The sequence below is a fragment of the Mustela putorius genome, unplaced genomic scaffold (genome assembly GCF_011764305.1).
Source record: "Mustela putorius furo isolate JIRA1106 unplaced genomic scaffold, ASM1176430v1.1 tig00000129_pilon_pilon_pilon, whole genome shotgun sequence".
Classification (NCBI taxonomy): domain Eukaryota; kingdom Metazoa; phylum Chordata; class Mammalia; order Carnivora; family Mustelidae; genus Mustela; species Mustela putorius.
This window is the reverse complement of record NW_025421290.1, coordinates 5,411,475-5,434,532: the sequence shown is the minus strand read 5'-3', so window position 1 is coordinate 5,434,532 and position 23,058 is coordinate 5,411,475. Positions and strand designations below refer to the sequence as shown.

Genomic DNA, 23,058 nt, shown 5'->3' with positions numbered 1-23,058 from the left:
GGTCTTTTACTAAAAATAAATCTTTCACCAATTTTTTTTTTCAGGGATGAAATATCCAATTGTTATAAGGAACCCAAAGGTAAAGATTCTCAAACAACACTACTTACATCTACTTTATCTACTTTCATCCCTTTTCCTCCCTTAAAAAATTGAATTAATCACAGTGCTGTGCTGTCTTCTATGTCCTTGGATGAATTTTGTCGAATGTAGAAGTTATTCTGATATAAATTCTTTTTTTTTTAAAGATTTTATTTATTTATTTGACAGAGAGAGAGACAGGGAGAGAGGGAAAACAAGCAGAGGGAGTGGGAGAGGGAGAAGCAGGTTTCCTGCTGAGGAGGGAGTGCGATGTGGGACTCGATCCCACGTCCCAGGACCTGGGGATCATGACTTGAGCCAAAGGCAGACACTTAACTGAGCCACCCAGGCGCCCCTAAGATAAATTTTTTGAGAGCGGTTTAAAATCTTGCTTTTTAAGAAGGGTTTCAACTTGGAGTTGTCTTCACAAAGTGATTATGCCAGCAAAGAATAGGATTATAAGCACTTGGAGTATTTAAGGCAAAACTAATAAATATTTTATTGCTCCATCTACTTACCTGCATTAACTTATTCACTCTCTACCAGTTAGAGGACTTGGTGGAGAGAAGAGTGCTCAGAGGGAAATGAACTGTTTTCCTTTATCTGCATGTAGTCTAAAACAAGAGCTATTGAATGGCATAAAAGCATTGCATTTGCTATATATTCTCCGAGAGATCAGAGTTCAGTCATGTGAGTAGAGTCATTAATGAGGGTTATAGGTCTTACGTAATTGTGAAGGGATCTGGGGAAGCACAGGTTCAGAAGGCGAATTGGTAGATCAGAGGCATCTCGAGCCAGTCTGTGAAGCCAAGTGTTTCCAACTACTAAAGTGGGATTGCACATGGGAAGCTCATGAAGCATCCTGGGGAGCTCTTGCCTCTCAACCAAGTAGTGATAGAGGGCAGCACTTAGTCAGTAGTATCAGTAGTTGGGAAGCAGAGTTAGATGTGGGGCTATAATTCACTTAGCAGTGGGTTTTTGTCACCACATTGGACTGAAATGACCTTCAGACAATAATGGCTGGGACTTTACTTCTGCCTGCCAAATCATATGCAATTCCTGTTCTGGTCAGCTTTAACTTGGAACCATTACAAGGAAGGGGATTCTATCAGTTGTTGTTCCCAGCTTAACCAGGATGACACCCACAGTCCATCCCTTTTCAACTTGGCATCCATTTACACCTCTTATGACCACATTTAACGGCCAAATACAGTTGGTAGTAAAATTATGATTCCACCTACAAGGTGCACCTATCTTTTATAGAACTGAAAACATGCTAACTCCAAAACAGATATGAAGTCTACTCAATCCATCTTTGGGTAATGTTCATTTCTTTTTAGCTGAGTCACATTCCCTCTTTGAAATCCTTTAACTTTAATACTGAGATGTAAGGTTACCCACTATTTAAATGTATTAGATCAGTAACTTTCAACTGGAGGTGATTTTGCCACCCAGGAGATATTCAGCAATATCTGGAGACATTTTTGGTTGTCATAATTGATGGAGGGGGTCAACGCTACTGTCTTTTAGTGGGTGGAGGCCAGGGATGCTGGATGTGAGGGATAGGCCCCCACAACAAAGAGGTATCTGGCCCCAAATGTCAATGGCACTGAGATTGAGAAGCCCGCCCCATGTTAGATAATGGAGAAATGGTAGTCTTCTTGTTTACCGTAAAACACAGACTGGGTTGCTTAGAGAGCAGAAATTTATTTTCTCACAGTTCTGGAGGCTAGAAGTCTAAGATCAAGGCGGTTTGGTTTCTGGTGAGATCTCTCTTGTTGGCTTGTAGATGATCGCCTTCTTGCTGTGTCCTCACTTGGCCTCTCCTCTCTGTGTGCACATTTGCAGAGAGAGCAGTCTATAGTATCTTACTCTTATAAGCTCACCAATCCTATCAGACAGATTAGATGACCTCATATAATCTTAACTACCCCCAAGACTCTGTCTCCAAATATAGTCACCTTAGGAGCAGGGACTTCAACGTATGCACTTATTGGAGGTGGACACAATTCAGTCCGTAACAGTGAGGATTACTCAGGAATGATAACTCAAACTTTCACTTCTGAAGTGTTGGTGTCATTAGTAGCCCTGCCTATTTTGGGTTGTGATGGTTTCCATTAACTTTTATATCTATCAATGCTAAAAGATATCCCCAGGAGATACATATTTAGGACATAGTTCTCTTCATCATCCCTAAGCTCTCTGTATGGTAGCAACTCGAATTCTCCTTGAGACTCATTTCCAGTTTCCCCATTCAGTACAGTAATCCTCTCTACCTGTTGATTCACTGGCACAAAGAACCCAAAGCAGTCAGGTATGGCAATATCAATTTACAGGTTAATGGAACCATTTTTTATTCTCTCATGGAAGCATTTCTCCCTTGGGAATCAAGATTTCTAAACATCAGAGCTTAAAATTCTGGGGACAGAAAACAAAAATTTCACTAGTGGGTTATTGTAATAGTAAGGAGCTGTTTCCATTTCTCCCATTTCTACCTCTTGATTTCCAAACCTGTGAATCCTGGCTCTTGGTGAAGCAACACCGTATATTAATCATATGGAGTATCCTGGAAGACATTGCCCGAGCCCTGCAAGGTGTTGCCAGCCAGCTAGTTCTGTTTTGAATCTTCAAAAACCCATTCTGCTTTCTGTCACCTAGCAGGTTAAGGACGATGGAGAAAATGGTCAGATCAGTGATTTCCACAAGAAAGAACTTACTGTTATACTTCATTTGTTGTAAAATAAGTCATCCTGTAGGTTCACAGATGGTTTCCTCAGAAGCACTGTAGTCAGGGAAGACTGATCTATATCCAGGACAAGTATCTTTTTCAGTGAGGACTAAGTGCTGGCTTTTTTTTTTTTTTGATTGAAGTGGTCCAGGGACCATCTCAGTGGCTCTATCGATCTCTGCTGTTGGTGGATTGAACATTGAGCAGTGGCTATAGGCCGATCAGCCTTGGGGAGTAAGTCCGTGTTGCTGACTGCATGCATCACCTCCATCCTTATTGCTATGACTGTTTAGCTCATGAAGCTATTGAGGAAGGATGGGGGTGCCTGGGGAAAGAGGCTAGTTACCATCCATCGAGTAGGTCATCTTGTCTACTGATGATCAAAATCTTCATCTGCCATGGTTACTCTCAGTGAGGATTCACATAGAACTCCAGTATCTTTACTCTCTGAGCCTGTTTGGAGAGGTCCATTTGCATACCTTTCTTCCAGAGCTCCATTTCCTAAACAACCAGCCATAGGATTAGTTATTGCACATGAAACTGTATAGATCCATACTTCTATCCAGGTTTCCTTCTAGGTGAGAGAAACAACAGGTATGGTGTTCAAAGTTCTGCCCACTGGGAAGATTTCCCTGCACCACAGTCCTTCAGGTCACTCCTGAGTGGGGCTCTGGTTTGTAGCTGTTCACTTTCAAGTGCAATGATGTTGTGCAGAAACATTTGTAAACTAGGCCTGGATTTTTCCTTCCTTGGTCAGCTGATCATAGAGAACTTTCCATAGGGCCACATGGGCAACTTGAAAAGGAGGAAGTAATTTAGCAGGACCAGGGGTCATGGGAATTAGAGCCACCCCCCTCTGTAACTTATGTGTGCCTGCAGGACCTGTACATCCCTGATCTTGTATATTCTGCTACCCCGTGATGACAGAGTACTGCTGTACACACCCAATTTTGTGGCTTGGTGAGTCAGACAATATACAGTTAATAATGAATTGTTCACATGGTAACTTAGTGATCTGTGGTCAAGTGTTAGTCAAAGCCAGAAGCACTTTCTCAAAAGGAAGACAGTTATCTGCAGAGGATGGTATAACTTTCTTCCAAAATCCTAAAGTTCTGTGTTGTGATTTGCCTATAGGGACCTACCAAAGTCTCCATAAAACATTGCTGTCTGCCACAGACACCCTGATTACCATCAGATCTGCTGGGTCATGTGGCTCAAGTGACTGACAGAGCATCCAGGATCTCCATTCAAAGAAGGATTAAAAGTGTGTTTTTGCTCCTGCCCTCATTGAAGGGCTATTTTCACTAGAGTATGGCATCATGTGATGAAATATATGCAGGGGGCTCTGGGATACCAGTGAATATGTATTTCACCCACAGTTACTATAGCTGTTGTCTTTTACTTTGGCATTTACCTTTAGTATAGTTAAATATAATTAAATATTTTTAAATTTATATATTTTTAAAAATATTTTATTTACTTGAGAGAGAGAGAGATAGAGAGAGATATCATGAGCAGGAAGAAGTGGAGGCAAGGGGAGAGCAGACTCCCTGCTAACCAGGGAGCCTGATGTGGAACTTGATTCCAGGACCCCGAGATCATGACCTGAGTAGAAGGCAGTCACTTAACCGACTGAGTCACCCAGGCACCCAAACATTTTTTATATAATTAAAAATTTGAGTCAACTTACTAAGTTGAATGTCTATGCTTCTGTGAGAGGTTAAAAGAGGTTAAATTAAGAATAAATTTTGGGGGGCGCCTGGGTGGCTCAGTGGGTTAAAGCCTCTGCTTTCAGCTCAGGTCATGATCTCAGGGTCCTGGGATGGAGCCCCACATCGGGCTCTCTGCTCAGCAGGGAGCCTGCTTCCTCCTCTCTCTCTGCCTGCCTCTCTGCCTACTTGTGATCTCTGTCAAATAAATAAATAAAATCTTTAAAAAAAAAAAAAAAAAAAAAAAAAAAAATAGAATAAATTTTGGGGGCGCCTGGGTGGCTCAGTGGGTTAAGCCGCTGCCTTCGGCTCAGGTCATGATCTCAGGGTCCTGGGATCGAGTCCCACATTGGGCTCTCTGCTCGTCGGGGAGCCTGCTTCCTCCCCTCTCTCTCTCTCTGCCTGTCTCTCTGCTTACTTGTGATCTCTCTCCGTCAAATAAATAAATAAATCTTAAAAAAAAAAAAAAAGAATAAATTTTGGGGGGTGCCTGGGTGGCTCAGTGGATTAAGCCTCTGCCTTTGGCTCAGGTCATGATCTCAGGGTCCTGGGATCGAGCCCCGCATCAGGCTCTCTGCTCAGAAAGGGAGCCTGCTTCCGCCTTCCCCTCTGCCTGCCTCTCTGCCTACTTGTGATCTCTCTCTCTCTGTCAAATAAATAAATATTTTTTTAAAAAAGGAATAAATTTTGGGGGGTGCCTTGGTGGCTTAGTTGGTTAAGTGTCCGACTCTTGATTTTAGCTCAGGTCATGATCTCAGGGTTGTGAGATCAAGCCCTGCATAGGCTCTGTGCTGGGCATGGAGCCTGCTTAAGATTCTCCCTCTTCCCTTTCCCTCTGCCCCTCCACCTCCTGGATTTCTTAAATAAATAAATAAATAAATCGGGGGTCGGGGGAGGATTTGCTAACTAAAGATTTATATTTTATATATGGGTGAAAAGTATGTTTTACTTCTGAAATAGCTGTAGAGATGCATAGTTTATTTTTTAAAAGAAATTTTTGTTTGAACAAATGTATCATTCAGTGTTTACCTAAATTTTGATTTGGGATGTGAAATTAAAGTATTACTGATTTTAACTCTTATTTCATGTTTAGCATAAAATTATTTCAGGGACCTATGAAAGTTTTTAGTCATTTCTTTCTTTGGAACTGTTCCCTGATTTTTTTTTTTTTTAAGATTTTATTTTTTTTATTTGAGAGAGAGACTGAGAGAGAGCATGAGAAGGGAGGAGGTCAGAGGGAGAAGCAGACTCCTCATGGAGCAGAGAGCCTGATGCGGGACTCGATGCCAGGACTCTGGGATCATGCCCTGAGCTGAAGGCAGTCGCTTAACTAACTAAGCCACCCAGGCACCCTGTTCCCTGATTTTTAAAAGAGAACTTGTAGGTTGTTGCATTCTACAAATTCTATTATCTTTGCATTTATCATAAGTCTTATTTACGTTTTATGTTCCAAGAACAAAAGAACTGCTGACCTTTCAAGTAGGAACTAGTAGATTTATATCACATAAAAATATTTCTTGTACTTCCGGTATACCTCTAGATGAACAGGAAAGATATTAACCTATTTAGAAGAAAGCATTTTTTTGTTTCTGTTGATATATCGCTTTTGACTTCAAGGGTCCTAAAACTGTCATGGGTTAGCCTAGCTAATTTGAATTCTCTATGAAAAAGTTTCATTTGACTTTTTCAGAAGTGTGAGTTGTAGAACTTGAAAAGAGGCTTACCTTTGTAGCTAGCTAGGCAAAATGTGATGTAAAGATAGAATAAGTCTGAATCAGTAAGAGCTGGAAGGAAAAACTGTCAAGACAGGTAACTCTGAGGCTCCAGAAACAGGTTTTCTGAGAAAGAAGTCTGGGTACAAGAAATTACCTAGAGCAAGGAGGTGCTAATTGTTTATTCTCTAAGAATTAAAGAGGTGGGAATTAAAATGTGGTAGGGAATTGGGGTTAAATGAATTCATTTAAGAAATAGGGTGACAAATTGGCTAATGCTGGCAGAGTAGAGCAACAAATATGCAGACGATCACAAAATAAAATTTATGGGAAATTATAGCAGCCTAAGATTAGTAATCTCCTTAACTATAGTGTGTGTTCTCAGTAAGGTGAATTGAAAGGATGAGATTTCAAAACTAGCCTCAGTTTGCAAAGTATATATTGATCAGGAAAGAGAAATTCGTTGGTGGGTTGGAATTGAGCAAGGTTATTGAGTGTGAAGCAATCTGAGAGTAAGAGAGCAGTTACTCATAGATAAGATGAGAAATCTGAAATACAGACAAGGCCATATTGGTGGGAGCCATCCATTTAAATGAAGTTTGCTTCTTTTTACAATAGTTACATTTCATGGTAGGTCTTAGTAAAATAGGGGTGTGTGTTTGTCTAACTTAAGTATCCTCACAAGCTCAATGATTTTACCTCTAAATAAAAAATTCAAGGTGATATCTTCTTATGTGCTAGTACCATAAGTTTCTAGCTGCTATCTAAATGCAGAAGAACTTATTTTGCTGATACTTGTACTTAATTCCCTCTTTTAAAAGAAATAAAAAGAAAAAAAGTCAATTTTTATACCCTATCTTTCCTATCATCTCTTTTCCCCCCTTGACCTATTCTCCTCTCTACTTCCTACTCTATTTTCTATTTTTCTATTTTCTCTACTTCCTACTTTATTTTCTTTTGCACTAGGGAGAGGAAGTTCAGTGTCAGTATGTTGTGACATGTGCAGGACTTTACTCGGACCGTATTTCAGAGTTGAGTGGTTGTAATCCTGATCCTCAAATTGTACCATTCCGGGGAGATTACCTGCTCTTGAAGCCAGAAAAATGCTATCTTGTAAAAGGAAATATTTATCCGGTAGGTAATGATGCTTCTGCCTCCTCACCCTTCCCCATATGGTTGTGGGCAAAAAGGGAATGAAACAAAAACTTATACTTGGGTCAGAAGTTAAGGGTTGTCTTGAAGTGCTTTTTGGAAAAGCATTTTACCTATTTCTCTTGTCATTAAATCCCTAAATCTTTATTCTGAAATCATGGTTATAAAATTGTAATTAAGTGCCTACAAGTGCCTGTCTAGAAAGCAGAGTGTATTATGGAAGGGACTATCAAGAAAGAACCCAATTCTTCCCCCTCTCTGGTGGAAGGAGCACTCATAAGAGAACTTTCCTTTACAGCATGCCCAGATACCCAGCTGATTTTCTCAATTCCGTACTGATAGGTGCAGAAAAGGAGATGTGGCCGCTCTGTAGTTTCATGGTATATAGCCAGAGCGATTTATGTGAAGAATTTATTCTTCTCTCTGAAACTACTAAGTTGAACCAGATGAAATTGCTGCTATTGAGCTATTTAATGTTTTTTGATGGTGCCAAAACATACATTTCATCTGCTTCAATCTAATGCATTTCCACTTTCTAAAAGCCTATACTATAAATGAGTGTTTTTTTTTACTGGTAGCTCTGATTTTACTTGCCAGCCACATAGATTGTGGCTGAGGGGCTGGGGAGCGGGGCATAACCTGACCTAGGACAGTTCTCTCTCTCTCTTTTTTTTAATCCAGAAAGAGGAACACATGGGACAGTGTATATTGATGTCAATAGCATCACTGTTTCCTGTGTGACATTTCTAGGCAGAAGCATGTAAATATAGGAAGGAATATCTGAGTAACAGATCAAAAGTAATGCAACTAAAATACATCAGAAGAAAGTGTTTTATATTATCAGATTAGTGCTTGCATGTATAATAGAATGTAATATGAAATGATAACTCTTTGACATATTAAATCCATAGGTCCCAGATAGCCGGTTTCCTTTCCTAGGAGTTCACTTCACACCTAGGATGGACGGCACTATTTGGCTAGGGCCCAATGCGGTTCTTGCCTTTAAACGAGAAGGCTATAAACCCTTTGACTTCAGTGCCAGAGATGTTATGGATGTAATTATCAAGAGGTAACTTTATTTACATGACAAAAAATATTTTATATGCTTATATTTTTAATGTGGGAAATTTTATCTTTCTTGATATTCCATTGTGTAAATCCTCATATTTGTGATTGTATATTGATTTTTTTATTAATCCAGATTAAGAGCTTTGTGGAATAAACACAAGGTTTAACTACTTCATGAAATTTCGGGGGCACCTGGGTGGCTCAAATGGTTAAGCATTTGCCTTCAGATCAGATCATGATCCCATGATCTCAGGGACCTGGGGTCGAGCCTTGTCATGTTCCCTGCTCAGGGATGAGCCTGCTTCTTCCTTTCCCTCTGCCATTCCCTCCGCTTGTGCTCTCTGGCTCTTGATCTGTCTGTCTCGATCTGTCGATAAGATCTTTTAAAAAAGAGAAACAGAAAGAAAAAAGAAAATTCTCATGAGCCAGGGTAGTGTCTTGTTCAGAAAGAACAAGATCAAGAGACAAACACATATCTGACAATCCAAATCTTGTTTGGCTAATCTTCTAGTTGAGTTTGAAAAAAAAAAGTTTCTTTCAAAATCAGTAGGTGGCTTACTTTGATAAGATCATTTCAAGTCAGTCACCATTATTTTGAAAACCACTGGAGAAATTGCTGATAACAAAGTTGTTTCCTTTCATGGAAAACTAACAATAAATTGTGTTGACCTAGATAGCAGATTCTTTATTATTGTAAGAAATAACTCAGTGAGGTATTTTGTTTGGTCCTTTTAAGAGTGTTGCACTCTAGAGGTTTTCACATCAAAATCATTAGAAAGCTTGTTAAGCTGTACTTGAGTTTCACCCTTCACTGATTCTGAAACAGAGATTTTAGGATGGGGCTTCCTAGCATGTGTGCTTATAAAAACACATATATGTACACACAGGCTCCGTAGAGTCCTGCTTGAGGACCTGGAGTATCTTACCTCTGGCTGACTAAAGAAAAGTAGGTACTCCATTTGCTTTATGACTCTGACTTAAAGATCTGTTAATGCCTTTTAGGTGTGATTTTGAAAGCGTGTAACATTTGCATTAGAAAACCTTGATGTTGGCAGATATTATAGAATTCCAGTTTGAAACCATTCCTAGGAATTTAAGTTTGGAAGGTATTCCTTTGATGAAGTTTCCTTCTTCAAGTAAATCAAAAGTTGATTTACTTTTAATACATGGGTTTTTTTTTTTCTGATTTTGCCTATATTTTTGTGATGCCACCTCCCCAAATCTCATAGTTGTAAAGATGTTTCATAGTAATAAAGAATTCCTTTCTCCCATAAAATTTTTTTCTTTCAGTGGCTTGATTAAATTGGTGTTCCAGAATTTTTCCTATGGAGTCAATGAAATGTATAAAGCCTGTTTTCTCAGTGCAACAGTGAAGCACCTTCAAAAGTTTATCCCTGAAATTACTACCAGTGATATACTGAGGTAAGGAAAAGCTGTAAGGATTGCAAATGTGGTCATGACCAAGGTGACCTTGGGAGGTGGTTCTGACTTGGTGACTCATAAGCACCCTTGCAGAGTCCGCGTGCCCACGTGTGCCCTCTCTTTTCCAGCAAGCTGTTGAGTTGTTGCAGTGCAGGCATCTGGCCATGCTGTATCCTGGCCCTTAGTGCCTGAGCTACGCGCGTTTACAGTTTTCTGACCAACTTACAGCATTATACTGAACTGTCCACCGCAGCTGTATTGTGATGCCACCTTAACCTTCATGTCTAGCTGTTACTCATGATAAAAACATCTTGCCTGAAATTTTTTAATCTCCCTGGCTACTCACTCTTGTCATTGCAAAGCCTTTTGGTTTTAATTCTGTGTAAGATCACTGATCATCATGTTACCTAGGTAAGAAACACAGAAAATATTACATTTTGATTGCTTTTTACAACCTTTTAGACATACTTCTATACGTGATGTCTTCCTTTCTCCCTTTTTTGTTTTTTCTTGGATCCTGCTCCACTCAGGAATTGTACTTGCAGGCCAGAAGTGGGAAGTAGTGTGGTAACAGCCAATCTGAGTCCTAGTACTGCAGGGGTGTGTGGACAAGGAAGAATAACTCAAGAAGGAAGGATAACTTTTTTTCTCAAGGATAAAAGGCTTTCTGGACTTAAGCTGTACATTGTCCTAAATACCACCCAAGCGTATTTTCTTTTTCTGTTTGGTGATATTTTAGGGTGTTCATCATTTTCCCTGACCAAGCTATTGTTAGGCCTAATCAGCAATGTACTTTGAAGTACTCTCCGTCCATGAATCCATCCCTCCATGAATCTCTGGGGCACTGAGTGTCTGTCTTCTCAATAACAGCTGCTGAACTTGCCTGGAAAGAGAGCAGTAATCATGTCAGCTGTCTCCCCTAGGGGAGTTGAGCGTCATGGTCTAAATCTGACTCTTAAGGTATCATTCTCAGACCAGCCTCTTTGAATCCTTAGAAGAACTATTAAAACCCAGCTAATGTTTTTACTCATATCTCTCTCACTCCTTCTACTCACCTCCTGAAATTGAAGGGATAAAAAGATCTAGGCTTTCTTTTCTTTCACTCACCTATAAATAAAGGCTTGTGTGTTTTCAGTGGTCTGCTTTAGCAGTCTTCTTCTGTTTTATATCTGAAAATAGAGTGGTCAAATCTGGTCTCTTTTACTGCTATTAATATTCCTTAAAAAACACAATAGGTGGGGTATCTGGGTAGCTTAGTTGGTTAAACATCTACCTTCAGCTCAGGTCACGCTCACAGGGTCCTGGGATTGAGTCCTGTATTGTGCTTTCTTCTCAGCAGTGAGTCTGCTTCTCCATCTGCCCCTCCTCCCACTCATTTCCTTAACTCTCTCTCTGTCTCTCAAATAAATAAATAAAATTAAAAAACAAAAACAAAAAGGTCCACAATAGGTGGACATAGTGAATTCTGTATATGAACAGTTGCAGTGAATTCACTACCCATATTCTATTACCACCCTTTCATAGACGCCTGGGGAAAACTCTTTAGACCAGTGGATTTTATGTTGTAGAATTGGGTTTTGGTGAGTATTCCTGTATCTGGATGTAAGAATGTGAATTTCATTTTCCAGATTCATTAGCATGTAGTAGAAAAGGGCACACAGCTCTGTAGACAGGTACATTTAGGGATAAGTTCAACCTGATCAGAGGATTTTTCTTTGGAGACAGAGAAGCTGGACACATTCAGCGATTCCATACACTCCTTCTCTTGATTCCTGTAGCTATTAAAAGAAGGAAATTATCAGTAGCAAAAAGGAATTTATAGAAAATATGTTTGATATCATTTATATCAGTTTGAACAATACCATATATAGTTTATGGCTTATATTGTTTATGTGAAAATAGTAACAAGCATGGAAGTAATAAGCATCTAATTCGAGAGAGTGGTTACCTTTGGGGAGAGAAGGGGATGGGATCAGAGTTCCATAAGTGGCTTCTGTCATATCTATGAGCTTGCTTTCTTTCTTTTTAATTTTTTAAAAAAATATTTTATTTATTTATTTAACAGACAGAGACCACAAGTAGGCAGAGAGGCAGGCAGAGAGAGGAGGAAGCAGGCTCCCTGCCAAGCAGACAGCCGGATGCGGAGCTCGATCCCAGGACCCTGGGACCATGACCTGAGCCGAAGGCAGAGGCTTTAACCCATTGAGCCACCCAGGCACCCCTTATGAGCTTTATTTCTTAAGCTGTTTGGTAAAAAAGAAAAAGAGAAAGAAAGAAAAAAAATAGGTGTTTATTATGTTATTCTCTGTACCTTGTTATATGCCTGCAATGTTAAATAATAATAAAATAAGATCAGTTGACTTTCCTACATTTTGAAAATCAAGTCCTGCCTGTCTTGCAGCTCAATGCAGTAAAACCATAAGTGTTCTATCATTAATTTTGAGGAGAAGCATATTAAGCAGTTTTAGATAGTCAAAAGAACTAAAGCTACACTGTCAGTAGGATATTTAGGTTAAGAGTGTATCCTTAAATTGCCACTGAAGGGCATCCAGCTTGACTTCCTACTGCTTAGCCAGAACTTTTGGGGCAATAATTTACTGATGAACATTGGATTAGAATGTAAAGTTATAATCTGTCAAATACATGTACTAGGTATATAAATTTCTACTTTAAAAAAAAATTATTTGAGAGCAATACAGAGAGAGAGCACAAGCAGGGGGTGGAGGCAGAGGGAGAGGGAGAAGCAGGCTCCTTGCCAAGCAGGGAGCCTGACACGGGGCTCGATCCCAGCACCTTGAGACCATGACCTGAGCCAAAGACAGACACTTAACCGAATGAGTCACTCAGGCTCCCCTAGGTATATAAATTTCTCATTGTTAAGTGATAGTTTCTCAGGTTCTTAATTTTAGCTCTGAAGTCCTTTCATTTTTTTCTGTGATTAATTTTGACATGGTAAACTAACTGTTTTTATCTGTTAGTACTTTAAGAGTGGAAAAGATGAAGACACATATGCCAGGATCCCCTCTTTTTCCCACATTTCATTTAAAAAAAATGAATTATTTGGGGGAATTTTAGAGTAAATTTTCAGGCAAGATGTTTTCATGGTGAGTGATAGTTAGAGACTATGTATGTCATTGTGAAAGGCAAAGGTGAAAGCCAGACATTCCTACAATTAAGGTCATCTAGATCAAGGCTTCCCAATCTTGGCAGTATTGAAATTTTGGTCCAAATAATTCTTTGTTGTGGGAGATTGTCCAGTTCATTATGGAATATTTAGCAGTGTCTCTGGACTTTACCTACTAAATGCCAGCACTAGTTACAACCAAAAATGTCTCCAGACATTGCAAAACGTCCTCTAGGGGGCAAAATCTCCCTTGGTTAAGAGCAACTAGTCTAGAGAATTTGGCAACCCTCACACTGCAAAATACTCAAGAGTCCGGAGAAAATATAAAAATCCCTTGAAATTCATGTGGTTGTGAATGCCAGAAAAATCAGGTTAAATAACATAAAATAATATGGCAGAAATCATCAGTGATTACAATAAATTTAGGTATACTTAGTAGTTAAGAGAGAAATTGTCATGTTGAATTAAAAAATTTCATCTATGTGCTAGGCACATATCTGCTAGGCAGATTGCTTATTAGAAGAAAGATCAGTAGGGACACCTGGGTGGCTCAGCTGGTTGAGTGTCCAGCTCTTGGTTTTGGATCAGGTCATGATCTCAGGAAGTCTTTTTTTAAAAAAAAGATTTATTTGTCAGAGAGAGAGAGTACAAGCAGGAGGAGCAGCAGGCAGAGGGAGAAGCAGCCTCCCCACTGAGCAAGGACCCAGATGAGGGTTAATCCCCGGACCCTAGGATCATGACCTGAGCCAAAGGCAGATATTTAATCAACTGAGCCACCCAAGTGTCCCAATAAATAAAATCTTAGAAAGGAAAAAAAAGAAAGAAGAAGAAGAAGAAGAAAGATGAGTACTAGTCATTTTAGATAAAATACACTTTAAGGCAAAAATTATTAGCGATAAAGAAGGTCACTATAAACTTGTTGCATATAATAACAGAGATATGAAGTAGAACAAAAGTGGACATAACTGCAATCAGAAATCAACCAATCCACAGTTGTGGTGATTTTAAGACCCATTTGTTGATAGAAGATAGATCAAGCAGGTAAAACATTAGAAGATTTGAATAACACAATTAAAATACTTGATTGAATATGTATAGGACTCTACAGCTCCCATTACAGAATGCTTGTGTTATTCAAGCCCTCAGAAAATATATACAAAAGCTCAGAAAGTTCTAATCCCCAAGTCAAGTTCTCAACAAAATTCAGAAACTGGGCATAGAAAAACCATGTTCTCCTGTCAGTCCATTTAGGGTGAGGATGAGTAACAAAAATATCCCTCCTTCATGTTTGGAAATTAAGGTGGAGTAGTTTACTTTCCCCATACAATATGCTCATGTGAACTTCTATTTTTAGATTAACAGTAGATCCCATGGTGAGTTTTATAAAATACTTAATTGTCCTGTTTGGAACTGGTCAAAGATGTCAATTGTAGCCTTTCATAGCTCTTTTCCAGCTCACAGGATAATGCCTGCCACAGAACAGTAAAGCAATAAAGACAGCACTCTTTAGATGAAGGAATGCCTTTTGTTTCTAGACATATTTAAGGGTTTAGAGTTTACATTCCCATTAAATTTATCTGTAAATATAGCAAAATACATGGCTAATTAAATTTAGCTGTAAATATAGCAAAATACATGGCTATAGATAGCACTAAACTGCCCAATGTAGCTGAATTCACAAATATTAAATACACTAGCTTTTCTTTCAGCTATTAAAATAAAATTTTAAAGAATTAGAAGTTGAGGAGTATCTGGGTGGCTTAATCAGTTAAGTGTCCAACTTTTGATATCAGCTCAGGTCTTGATCTTAGGATCAAGGTTCTGGGTTCTGGCCCCACATGGGGCTCCACACTGGGTATAGTTTGCCTGCTTAAAAAAAAAATAGAAGTTGGGGCACCTGGATGGCTCAGTCATTAAGCATCTGCCTTCAGCTCAGGTCATGATCCCAGGGTCCTGGGATTGAGTCCCATGTCAGGCTCCCTTCTCAGCAGGAAGGCTGCTTCTCCTGCTTGTGTTCTTTCTCTCGCTGTCTTTCTCTATCAAATAAATACATAAATCTTAAAAAAAAAAATTAGAAGTGAAAAAACAAAGTTTCTAGTCTTATTGAGTACTTAGTATGTACAAGGCACAAATCTAGACATGAGGATAAAGTAGGGGTGGTGTATAAGATGTTGGCCCTTAGGAAATTCATGGTTTATTTTACCTGAAATTTCACGTTATAATGCTCATGTCAAGAGGAGGTGTTCTGTTGGGGAATGCCTATATGTAATCATGCAAAGAAAAACCCTGAAGTTGCTTTAAGTGCTGAAGAGGCAACACAAAGAGTTTTGTAGTTTAAATATTTCCTGTTAAATAGTTAACTTTAGTTTGAGCTCAAGAGAGATCCTTAGAAAAACAATATTGCATATTGTTTTTTACACTTTGGATTACACTTTGAACACTTGGGCTGGAGGGGACGCTGAGAAAATAATTGTTGTTTGTAAGAGAAGTAAATTAAGTATAGACATATTTGTAATTGCAGTTAATCAGTATTGTATTTGCTTAGAAGGGGAAGTCAAGGGAATGTACTAACTAAATCTCTGTAAGAGAGGGAAGTTTTTATTTTGATCATTCAACATAAAGGACTAGTCTTGCCACTGTGTGTCCCCTACGTGTTGGCTTTATGCCAGATAAAAGGAGCAGGACAAGAAAACTCCCAGAGATGCTCTTAAGAGCAACAGCAGCATTGTTCAGGAAAATAGGAGAGAAGTGCTGCTTGGATGAGCTGAGATAAGCTACAAGTACAGAATGTATAAAATGGAGCATGTGCTGGCTGATAACACAGTGTATCAGCTGATCTATGTCCTTACCCAAAGAAATGTTAGCTTCAATCTGGTTCTTTTTGTGTTCTAAGTGTTGTATCTGATTCTTCCTTGGAAATCCTTATACCCCAAAACCCCCCTGCCCAGGTTCCCTGCAAGCTTCCAGAGGGCAGATTATATATCCTTATTGTAGAACCTTATATTCTTGTTGTACTTCTTATTTACCTCTCTACAAAGGAACAGTTATAGCGGTGTAACTTCAGGTAAGTTATTTAATCTGTGCTTCTTTGCTGTTAAATATAAATGGTATCAGCCTCTTATAGTTGTTGTGAGAATTAGCATTCCTAGTACAGGGAAAGCACTTAGTAAATAATAGTTATTAGTTATTATGATCATTATCTTAATATCATTAGAAGGCAGTGCTCTTCTAGTGTTCTGTCTTCCTAAGTACTTAATCTTCATTGGCCCAGAATCCCAAATGTTTAATGTTTTTGCCTGATTTCTTGAGTCTTTATGGTGTGTTTGAGGCAGCTGTTTTCTTTCTTTCTTCCTTTTAATTATTATTTTAAGTAAGCTCTATGCCTAACATGGGGCTTGAACTCACAACCTCAGGATCAAGAGTTGCCTGCTTTTCCAACTTAGCCAGCCAGGCACCCCCTAAGACAGCTATTTTCTAACTCCGTTTTCTGAACAGTTCCAAGGGAGGTAATTTTTTGTTGTTGTTTTTAGGTTAAGCAGGATTTATTTTCGTTTGTAAGAGAACCCTCTTACAACAGCTTTATTCAATTCTCCTAAAAATGGTGGCATTCTTTTAAACTATTCTTTTAGAAGCAGCCATTATATAAGTAGAATGGTGGATTCAACCTCAAAATGTGGGCTCTGGTTAGCTTTATTATTCTGTATATGATCATGATAAAAGATTAGGATGTTCTTCACATTCCCAAGCAAAATCCAATTTAAAAAGCTTGTTCTTACCAGACCTCTAAAAACAGCCATTTGAGACTAAACCAGCAGAGCATTACATCACCCCAGCAAAGAGTAGGTTTCATTATATGCACCAACAAATGACATGGCTAGCTTCTGCATTCCACTTTTACAGAATTTATTTTATACCTCTTAAACCAAACAGCATTTTATTTATTTATTTAAAAGATTTTATTTATTTATTTGACAGACAGAGATCACAAATAGACAGAGAGGCAGGCAGAGAGAGAGAGAGAGAGGGAAGCAGGCTCCCCGCTGAGCAGAGAGCCTGACACGGGACTCAGTCCCAGGACCCTGAGATCACGACCTGAGCTGAAGGCAGCGGCTTAACCCACTGATCCACCCAGGTGCCCCCAAAGAGCATTTTAAACACTGGCCTATAAACTCCCTAATAAGATAAAGCAAAGACAAAAGTGTTTATTAGAAACAAAATACACCATCACTTAATAGTCTTCAAACATTATTGTACTTCAACTTTCATAATTTTGCCAGCGCATTCATGAAACAATCTGCAGACAACTCATTTTAACAGACAAAGAACACTTTAAGGGACATAACTGTCCTAACTGTTTATTAGGTAAGAATTTTACAGATATTATTAGCAGTAATGGTGGAGCTGGAGAGTATCACGTCTTGTCCATTCTACACAGCAAGACCCTCTAATAGTGTGCTGGAACTTATGACCCTTTCAAGGCCGGAGCTCTTGGCTCTGGCGGCCTGCAAATATCAGCTCTCACATCTCCCTGTGCTTGTGGTGTGGTGATCTGCTGGGTGTCAGAGTTTCTTCTGATAGCTTTATGGAGTGGATCAATGAGCATAACCTCAGAGAATTTGTACATGGAATCTTCAGCAACCCAGTAAGAATTCAGGACTCATAAAGCCCCACAGTGGTGTCTAGCTCGCTCATTTGTAACAGATTGAAGGCCTCGGGCAACCTGCGGCCAGTTAATTCCATGATGGGCAGGCTTGCCTTAGGTCTTACCCTTAGGAACTGGGTGTTCTTGGCCACTGCATTGCACACGAATCCAATATATGACACAACCTTGCTTAGTCTTGTATAAGGGAGGTACTTTTGGATTCACAAATATTTTTTTTCGGATTTCATCTGTTAGTTTTAACTATCTTTAAAAAAACTAATTTAGGAACTCAAGTGTTACAAAGCAGAACTTTCAGTCGTAAGGGCTCTTACCATATTAACATGCTGCCAAGTTAATTCATTTTTTGCTTTTCCTATCATCTCTCTCTCTCTTTTTTAAGATTATTTATTTATTTGACAGACAGAGATCACAAGTAGGCAGAGAGACAGGCAGGGGTCGGGGTTGGGGGGGAAGCAGGCTCGACACGGAGCAGAGAGCCTGACATGGGGCTTGATCCCAGGAACCCGGGACCATGACCTGAGCTGGAGGCAGAGGCTTCAACCCACTGAGCCACCCAGGCGCCCCATCCTATCGTCTCATTTAATCGAAGGCTAACCTGATAGGGAAGGCTAAACTGTTGAAAATAAAAACAAACTACAAAAAATAACTTGCTGGCATTTGCAGATACTGCTCTCCATCAATTTTAATTTACAATCAAAACAAAATGCAGGGCACCTGGGTGGCTCAGTGGGTTAAGCCTCTGCCTTCAGCTCAGGTCATGATCTCAGGGTCCTGGGATGGAGTCCCGCATCGGGCTCTCTGCTCAGCAGGGAGTCTGCTTTTCTCCCTCTCTCTGCCTGCCTCTCTGCCTACTTGTGATCTCTCTGTCAAATAAATAAATAAAATCTTTTAAAAAAATGCAAAAATAAATCAAATTCTGTAGTGGATATTTAGGAATGCAACTGACATACATAACTCCTATTTTTATTGTTTTATATTAGAAGAGATTTATTTATTCCCATTGACTGATTTTATAATAAATTCATCTTATAAACCCAAATTAATTCATCAGTTCTAATTGTGGATTTATCTGCTCTAATTGTGGATTTATCTGCTACTTTGGGGAAAAACAAATATTTATAAGTAAATATTTGTGTATTCTTTGGTAAGCATTTATTGACACTGTTATGTGACAGGCATGTAACACGTAACGTACTCTAGGCTAAGGATATATTTGACAGGCTACAAACTAATAGCCTTTGGCTCAACACAAACCTATTGGGTTTCTGTGTAATTGTGCATTTAGAAAAATAAAGACTTTATTGATTTAAGAATACTTTGAAACCACTGTTTTGTAAAGTGTCCTATCTCTTCCAGACAGTTGACTATCACTCTTGGTTTTGCAGAGGTCCAGCTGGAGTAAGAGCCCAAGCCCTGGATAGAGATGGAAATCTGGTAGAGGATTTTGTATTTGATGGAGGAGTTGGAGATATTGGAAATCACATTCTTCATGTGAGAAATGCACCCTCCCCTGCAGCTACTTCTTCTCTTGCAATTTCTGGAATGATTGCAGATGAAGTGCAACAAAGATTTAAATTGTAAATAATGTAAGGAGCTAGGTATACATTTTAATTTCCATATTCAGCAACAAGAATATACTAATTGCATCCTTTAATTTAAGGAAAATGATTTGAAAATCTCCTTTTTAGGTATCTTAACAACTGAATTGTTAGAATGCTGTAATACAGAAATAATAATTTTTAAAGTCCATCCTCTTTCATTTTGTGAATAAAGAAGCAAGGTACAGTTGTATCTGTCCTGAATCCCTTTGTTATTGACCTGTCCTTACCAACCATGATCTAGAGATTTGACTTTCTAGAATTTCTGGGAATGATGTCACAAAAAATTGATTGTTCCCTTAACTTTTTGGCTTTATGATTTCCAAGCTTTTTATTCTCTGCTAAACAAGAAAATATAGTATATTGTAGGTTGCAAACCTCCTTTTAGTTTTGAAGAGTCATAGGAAAGCTCACATTATTTGGAGCAACACTATTTGTATTTGGGATTTTAAAATTCTTGATTTAAAGAAAATATATGAAATTTCACATTTTTAAGTAGCTAGATTCTATCTAGCTATAATATTTGTAAGAAATAACTTTGCAAGAGAAACGTAAAGTCTTTATTATTTCCAGTCTTTTGGGATTACCACTAAATCCAAACAGCAGTACACTATGGTGGTTCTTGCTGACTCTTTATAGTCTTTTGTGGTTGAGAAAAAAGAACTTAGGATTTAGAAATGATAGGTTTTTATGAGAGCAGGTTTAGGATCCTAACACTGATATATAGAACTCTGTAATTTAAAAAATTATTTACCTCTATATCTCTGTTTTTCATTCACCAAGTTTCTCAAACTTTGGCCAAGATCACTAATTATTCATGCCTACTTAGTTTTCAGGGATCCTGTGAACTTTTATGAGGATATTTCTTCATTTGGGGGAAATAACCTAACTTTGAGGCATTCACTTTTGTAAACCGCAAAAGTGCCTTACATTCATGTGTACTTCATGAGTATTTCAAATTATGGCCCAGTGCCAGTACTGTATATTGTATATATGTGTGTGGTATCTGTTGAAATGATTCTTGCAGTTCAGAAAGTTAGAAAATAGAAATATAAATGAATTTATGACTTCTTATTGTTTGGGAAAACTTCTATTACAGAACCATCATGTAGGTGAAACATTTTCATTCATTCCCTCATATATATGCTCTCTCAGGATTAATCTTCTACTCTTCTTTCTTTCCTCTTATTTTTCCAAATCTGTGTGATAGATAAGTAAGGATGTGCATTTTGACTGATAGGAAAAACTTCTGTTTTCTTCCTTTTCACTTCAAGCCTCAGTGATTACATTGTTTGAACTACCTCAACCATTAATTTGAAAGGCTGTATCACCAGCTCATGTTCAAGAAGTAGCACATCCCAGATATAGACAAGGCAATTATTTGAAAGCATTCAGAAACCACTCACAGAAGAAACCAGCCCTAATGGTTCTTCATAACAACTGATTCCTCCAAGAAATGTGCCACACAGATATTTTTTTGTTCCATTACAAGACTATTAAGAGATGGAAAATTTTATAATTCTCTATTTCATAAACAGTGAGATTGCATATATACTAAGCTGTGAAAGACTGAAGTTACAAAAATAACTATCCTAATTAAAGCAACCCCTATTCCATTTGGGTCTATATTATACCCCCAAAAAATACAAGTGAAAAAATTATTGAAAGTGAATGTGTAGGTTATTATGTTTGTAAAACATTTTATATTTATATTAATTGGGTTTGTTGTGTAATACTGATATGCTATTTAAAAGTTTTGTGTACTTCTAAAAGAAGAAGAATGTAAATTAATATTAAAATATTTTAATGAGCCTTAGTGTTGTGCACATAATTTTTAGTTTCATAAAAACTCTGATTCAAGTAAATGTTTAGTGTGTGAAACATGAACTATCATAGCTCTAAATAGCAGCCAATCTTTAAAAAAATGAAAAAAAAACTGAAAAAAAAATGAGGTTTATATTTTAAGTAAAAAGTAGAGCACTTCCCCACTTAAGAAAATGGCTTTCCATTTGGTAATGGTGGCAATATGTGGCTGACCTCAGTGTCATCTTCATACCCCAGAGCACCAGGGAACATTGTTTCCGTTCCGTAACAGAATATGTAAAACACACAATGCTTTGCAGGAGGTGGGGGGGGGCAATAAATCAAATTGGAGTTTCATAAATAATTAGTTTCTCTTAGGAAGACAATCTGGTCTGTTCTCTCTTACGGGGTTGAGTTTCTGGGCATAAGCTTCCCATAAGGGTTATAGGGCAAATGATCTGTCTGAGAGCCTGCTCCAACTTCTTTTCAGCAGGTGGACTGTAACAGGACCAGAGTTAGCTACAACAAACCATGAAAGTGAGTGACAATGACATATATTGTTTCCTGTGGCATTGCTTTGGTTTGCTTCTGACTAGCAACACTTGTAGCTTTAAATAAATTGAGGAAGTAGGAGAGAGAAAATGGGAGAAATGTTGAGTAAGCCCTTCTTAAAAATGCCTTTCAGTGGGAGAATATTAGTGGTACATTATCTCTGCCTTTGAAAATTTGAGATGTGCTTAGATTATTCAAGTTATCTCCCCAAAGCCATTCTAAGTTCTAAAAAGATAAAATTACTATTTATCAAATAATTGATATAGCATATTAATTTTAACTCAGATTTATGATCAAGTATTATATATGTTTAATGCTTCCTTTTTTTTTTTTTAATTTAAAAAGATTTTATTTATTTGAGAGAGCAGGGGGAGGAGCAATGAGAAAGAGAAAAACACGCTCCCTGCTGAGCAAAGAGCTCCCTTCTGGTAGAGCTTGATCCCAGGACCCTGGGAATATGACCTGAGCCAGAGACAGATGCTTAACCCACTGAGCTACCCTTGCACCCCCAATACTTATATTTTTTAAAAAAGATTTTATTTTTAAGTAATCTCTATACCAACATGGGACTCAGACTCACAACCTTGAGATCAAGAGTCTCAGCCTCTACTGACAGCCAGCCAGGCACCCCCAATATGTCCATTTCTTTTTTAACACTTTAAGCAAGTGTTTATAATGGGGTTGGAAATTTTTTAAAAAGATTTATTTGACAGAGAGAGAAGGAGAGCATAAGCAAGGGGAGCAACAGGCAATGGAGAGGGAGAAAGTGAAGCAGGCTCCCCCCTCAGCAAGGAGCCCCAAATGGGTCCCAATCCCAGAACCCTGGGATCATGACCTGAGCTAAAAGCAGACACCTAACCGACTGAGCCACCCAGGTATCCCCATGTTCAATACATTTAAGAGACATTTATATTTCCTTTTCTGTGAACTGTTTTTTCATATATTTTATCCATTTTCCTCCTCAAGTTTTGGTCTTACTAATTTGTAGGAACTATTTATTTGAAGTAGGCCCCACATGGAACCCTACACTCAGGTCATGAACTCATGACCTGAGATTGAGACCTAAGCTGAGATCAAGTCAGATGCTTAACTTTCTGAGCGACCCAGGTGCCCCTGTAGGAACCCTTTTAGATATTAAGGAAACCAGCTATTTAGAAATGAGTTGCAAATATTTTTTTCGATTTGTCACCTGCCTCTTGGCTTACCTTGTGATTTTTTTTTTCCATTCATTTTTAAAAATAGATTTTCAATCTTCTACATTTTATTTCATAGTAGAAAGGTCTTTTGTATTCTGAAGTTACAAATTATTTTATGGTTTTGATTTTTTACATTTAAGTCTTTGACACTTCTGCAGTTTATCATAGTGTGGAGTGTGGGGTATGGATCCAACATTTTATTCTGGATGGCCCATTTGTCTCATTGGGATTGTTACGGGTGTCATTCTTAGAT

General features: G+C 38.4%; 1 protein-coding gene across 1 annotated transcript in view; it reads left to right on the top strand.

The window, feature by feature from the left end:
- L2HGDH (L-2-hydroxyglutarate dehydrogenase) overlaps positions 1-19,444 on the top strand; it is a 38,945-nt gene extending 19,501 nt beyond the window's left edge. Inside the window, exons 6-10 of the mRNA XM_004738746.3 lie at positions 45-79; positions 7,194-7,361; positions 8,291-8,448; positions 9,738-9,869; positions 19,042-19,444. Of these exons, the coding sequence (XP_004738803.1) occupies positions 45-79; positions 7,194-7,361; positions 8,291-8,448; positions 9,738-9,869; positions 19,042-19,237 (689 nt within the window). The 3' untranslated portion in view covers positions 19,238-19,444. The remainder of the gene's footprint in view (positions 1-44; positions 80-7,193; positions 7,362-8,290; positions 8,449-9,737; positions 9,870-19,041) is intronic.
- The last annotated feature ends 3,614 nt before the right edge of the window (positions 19,445-23,058 follow it).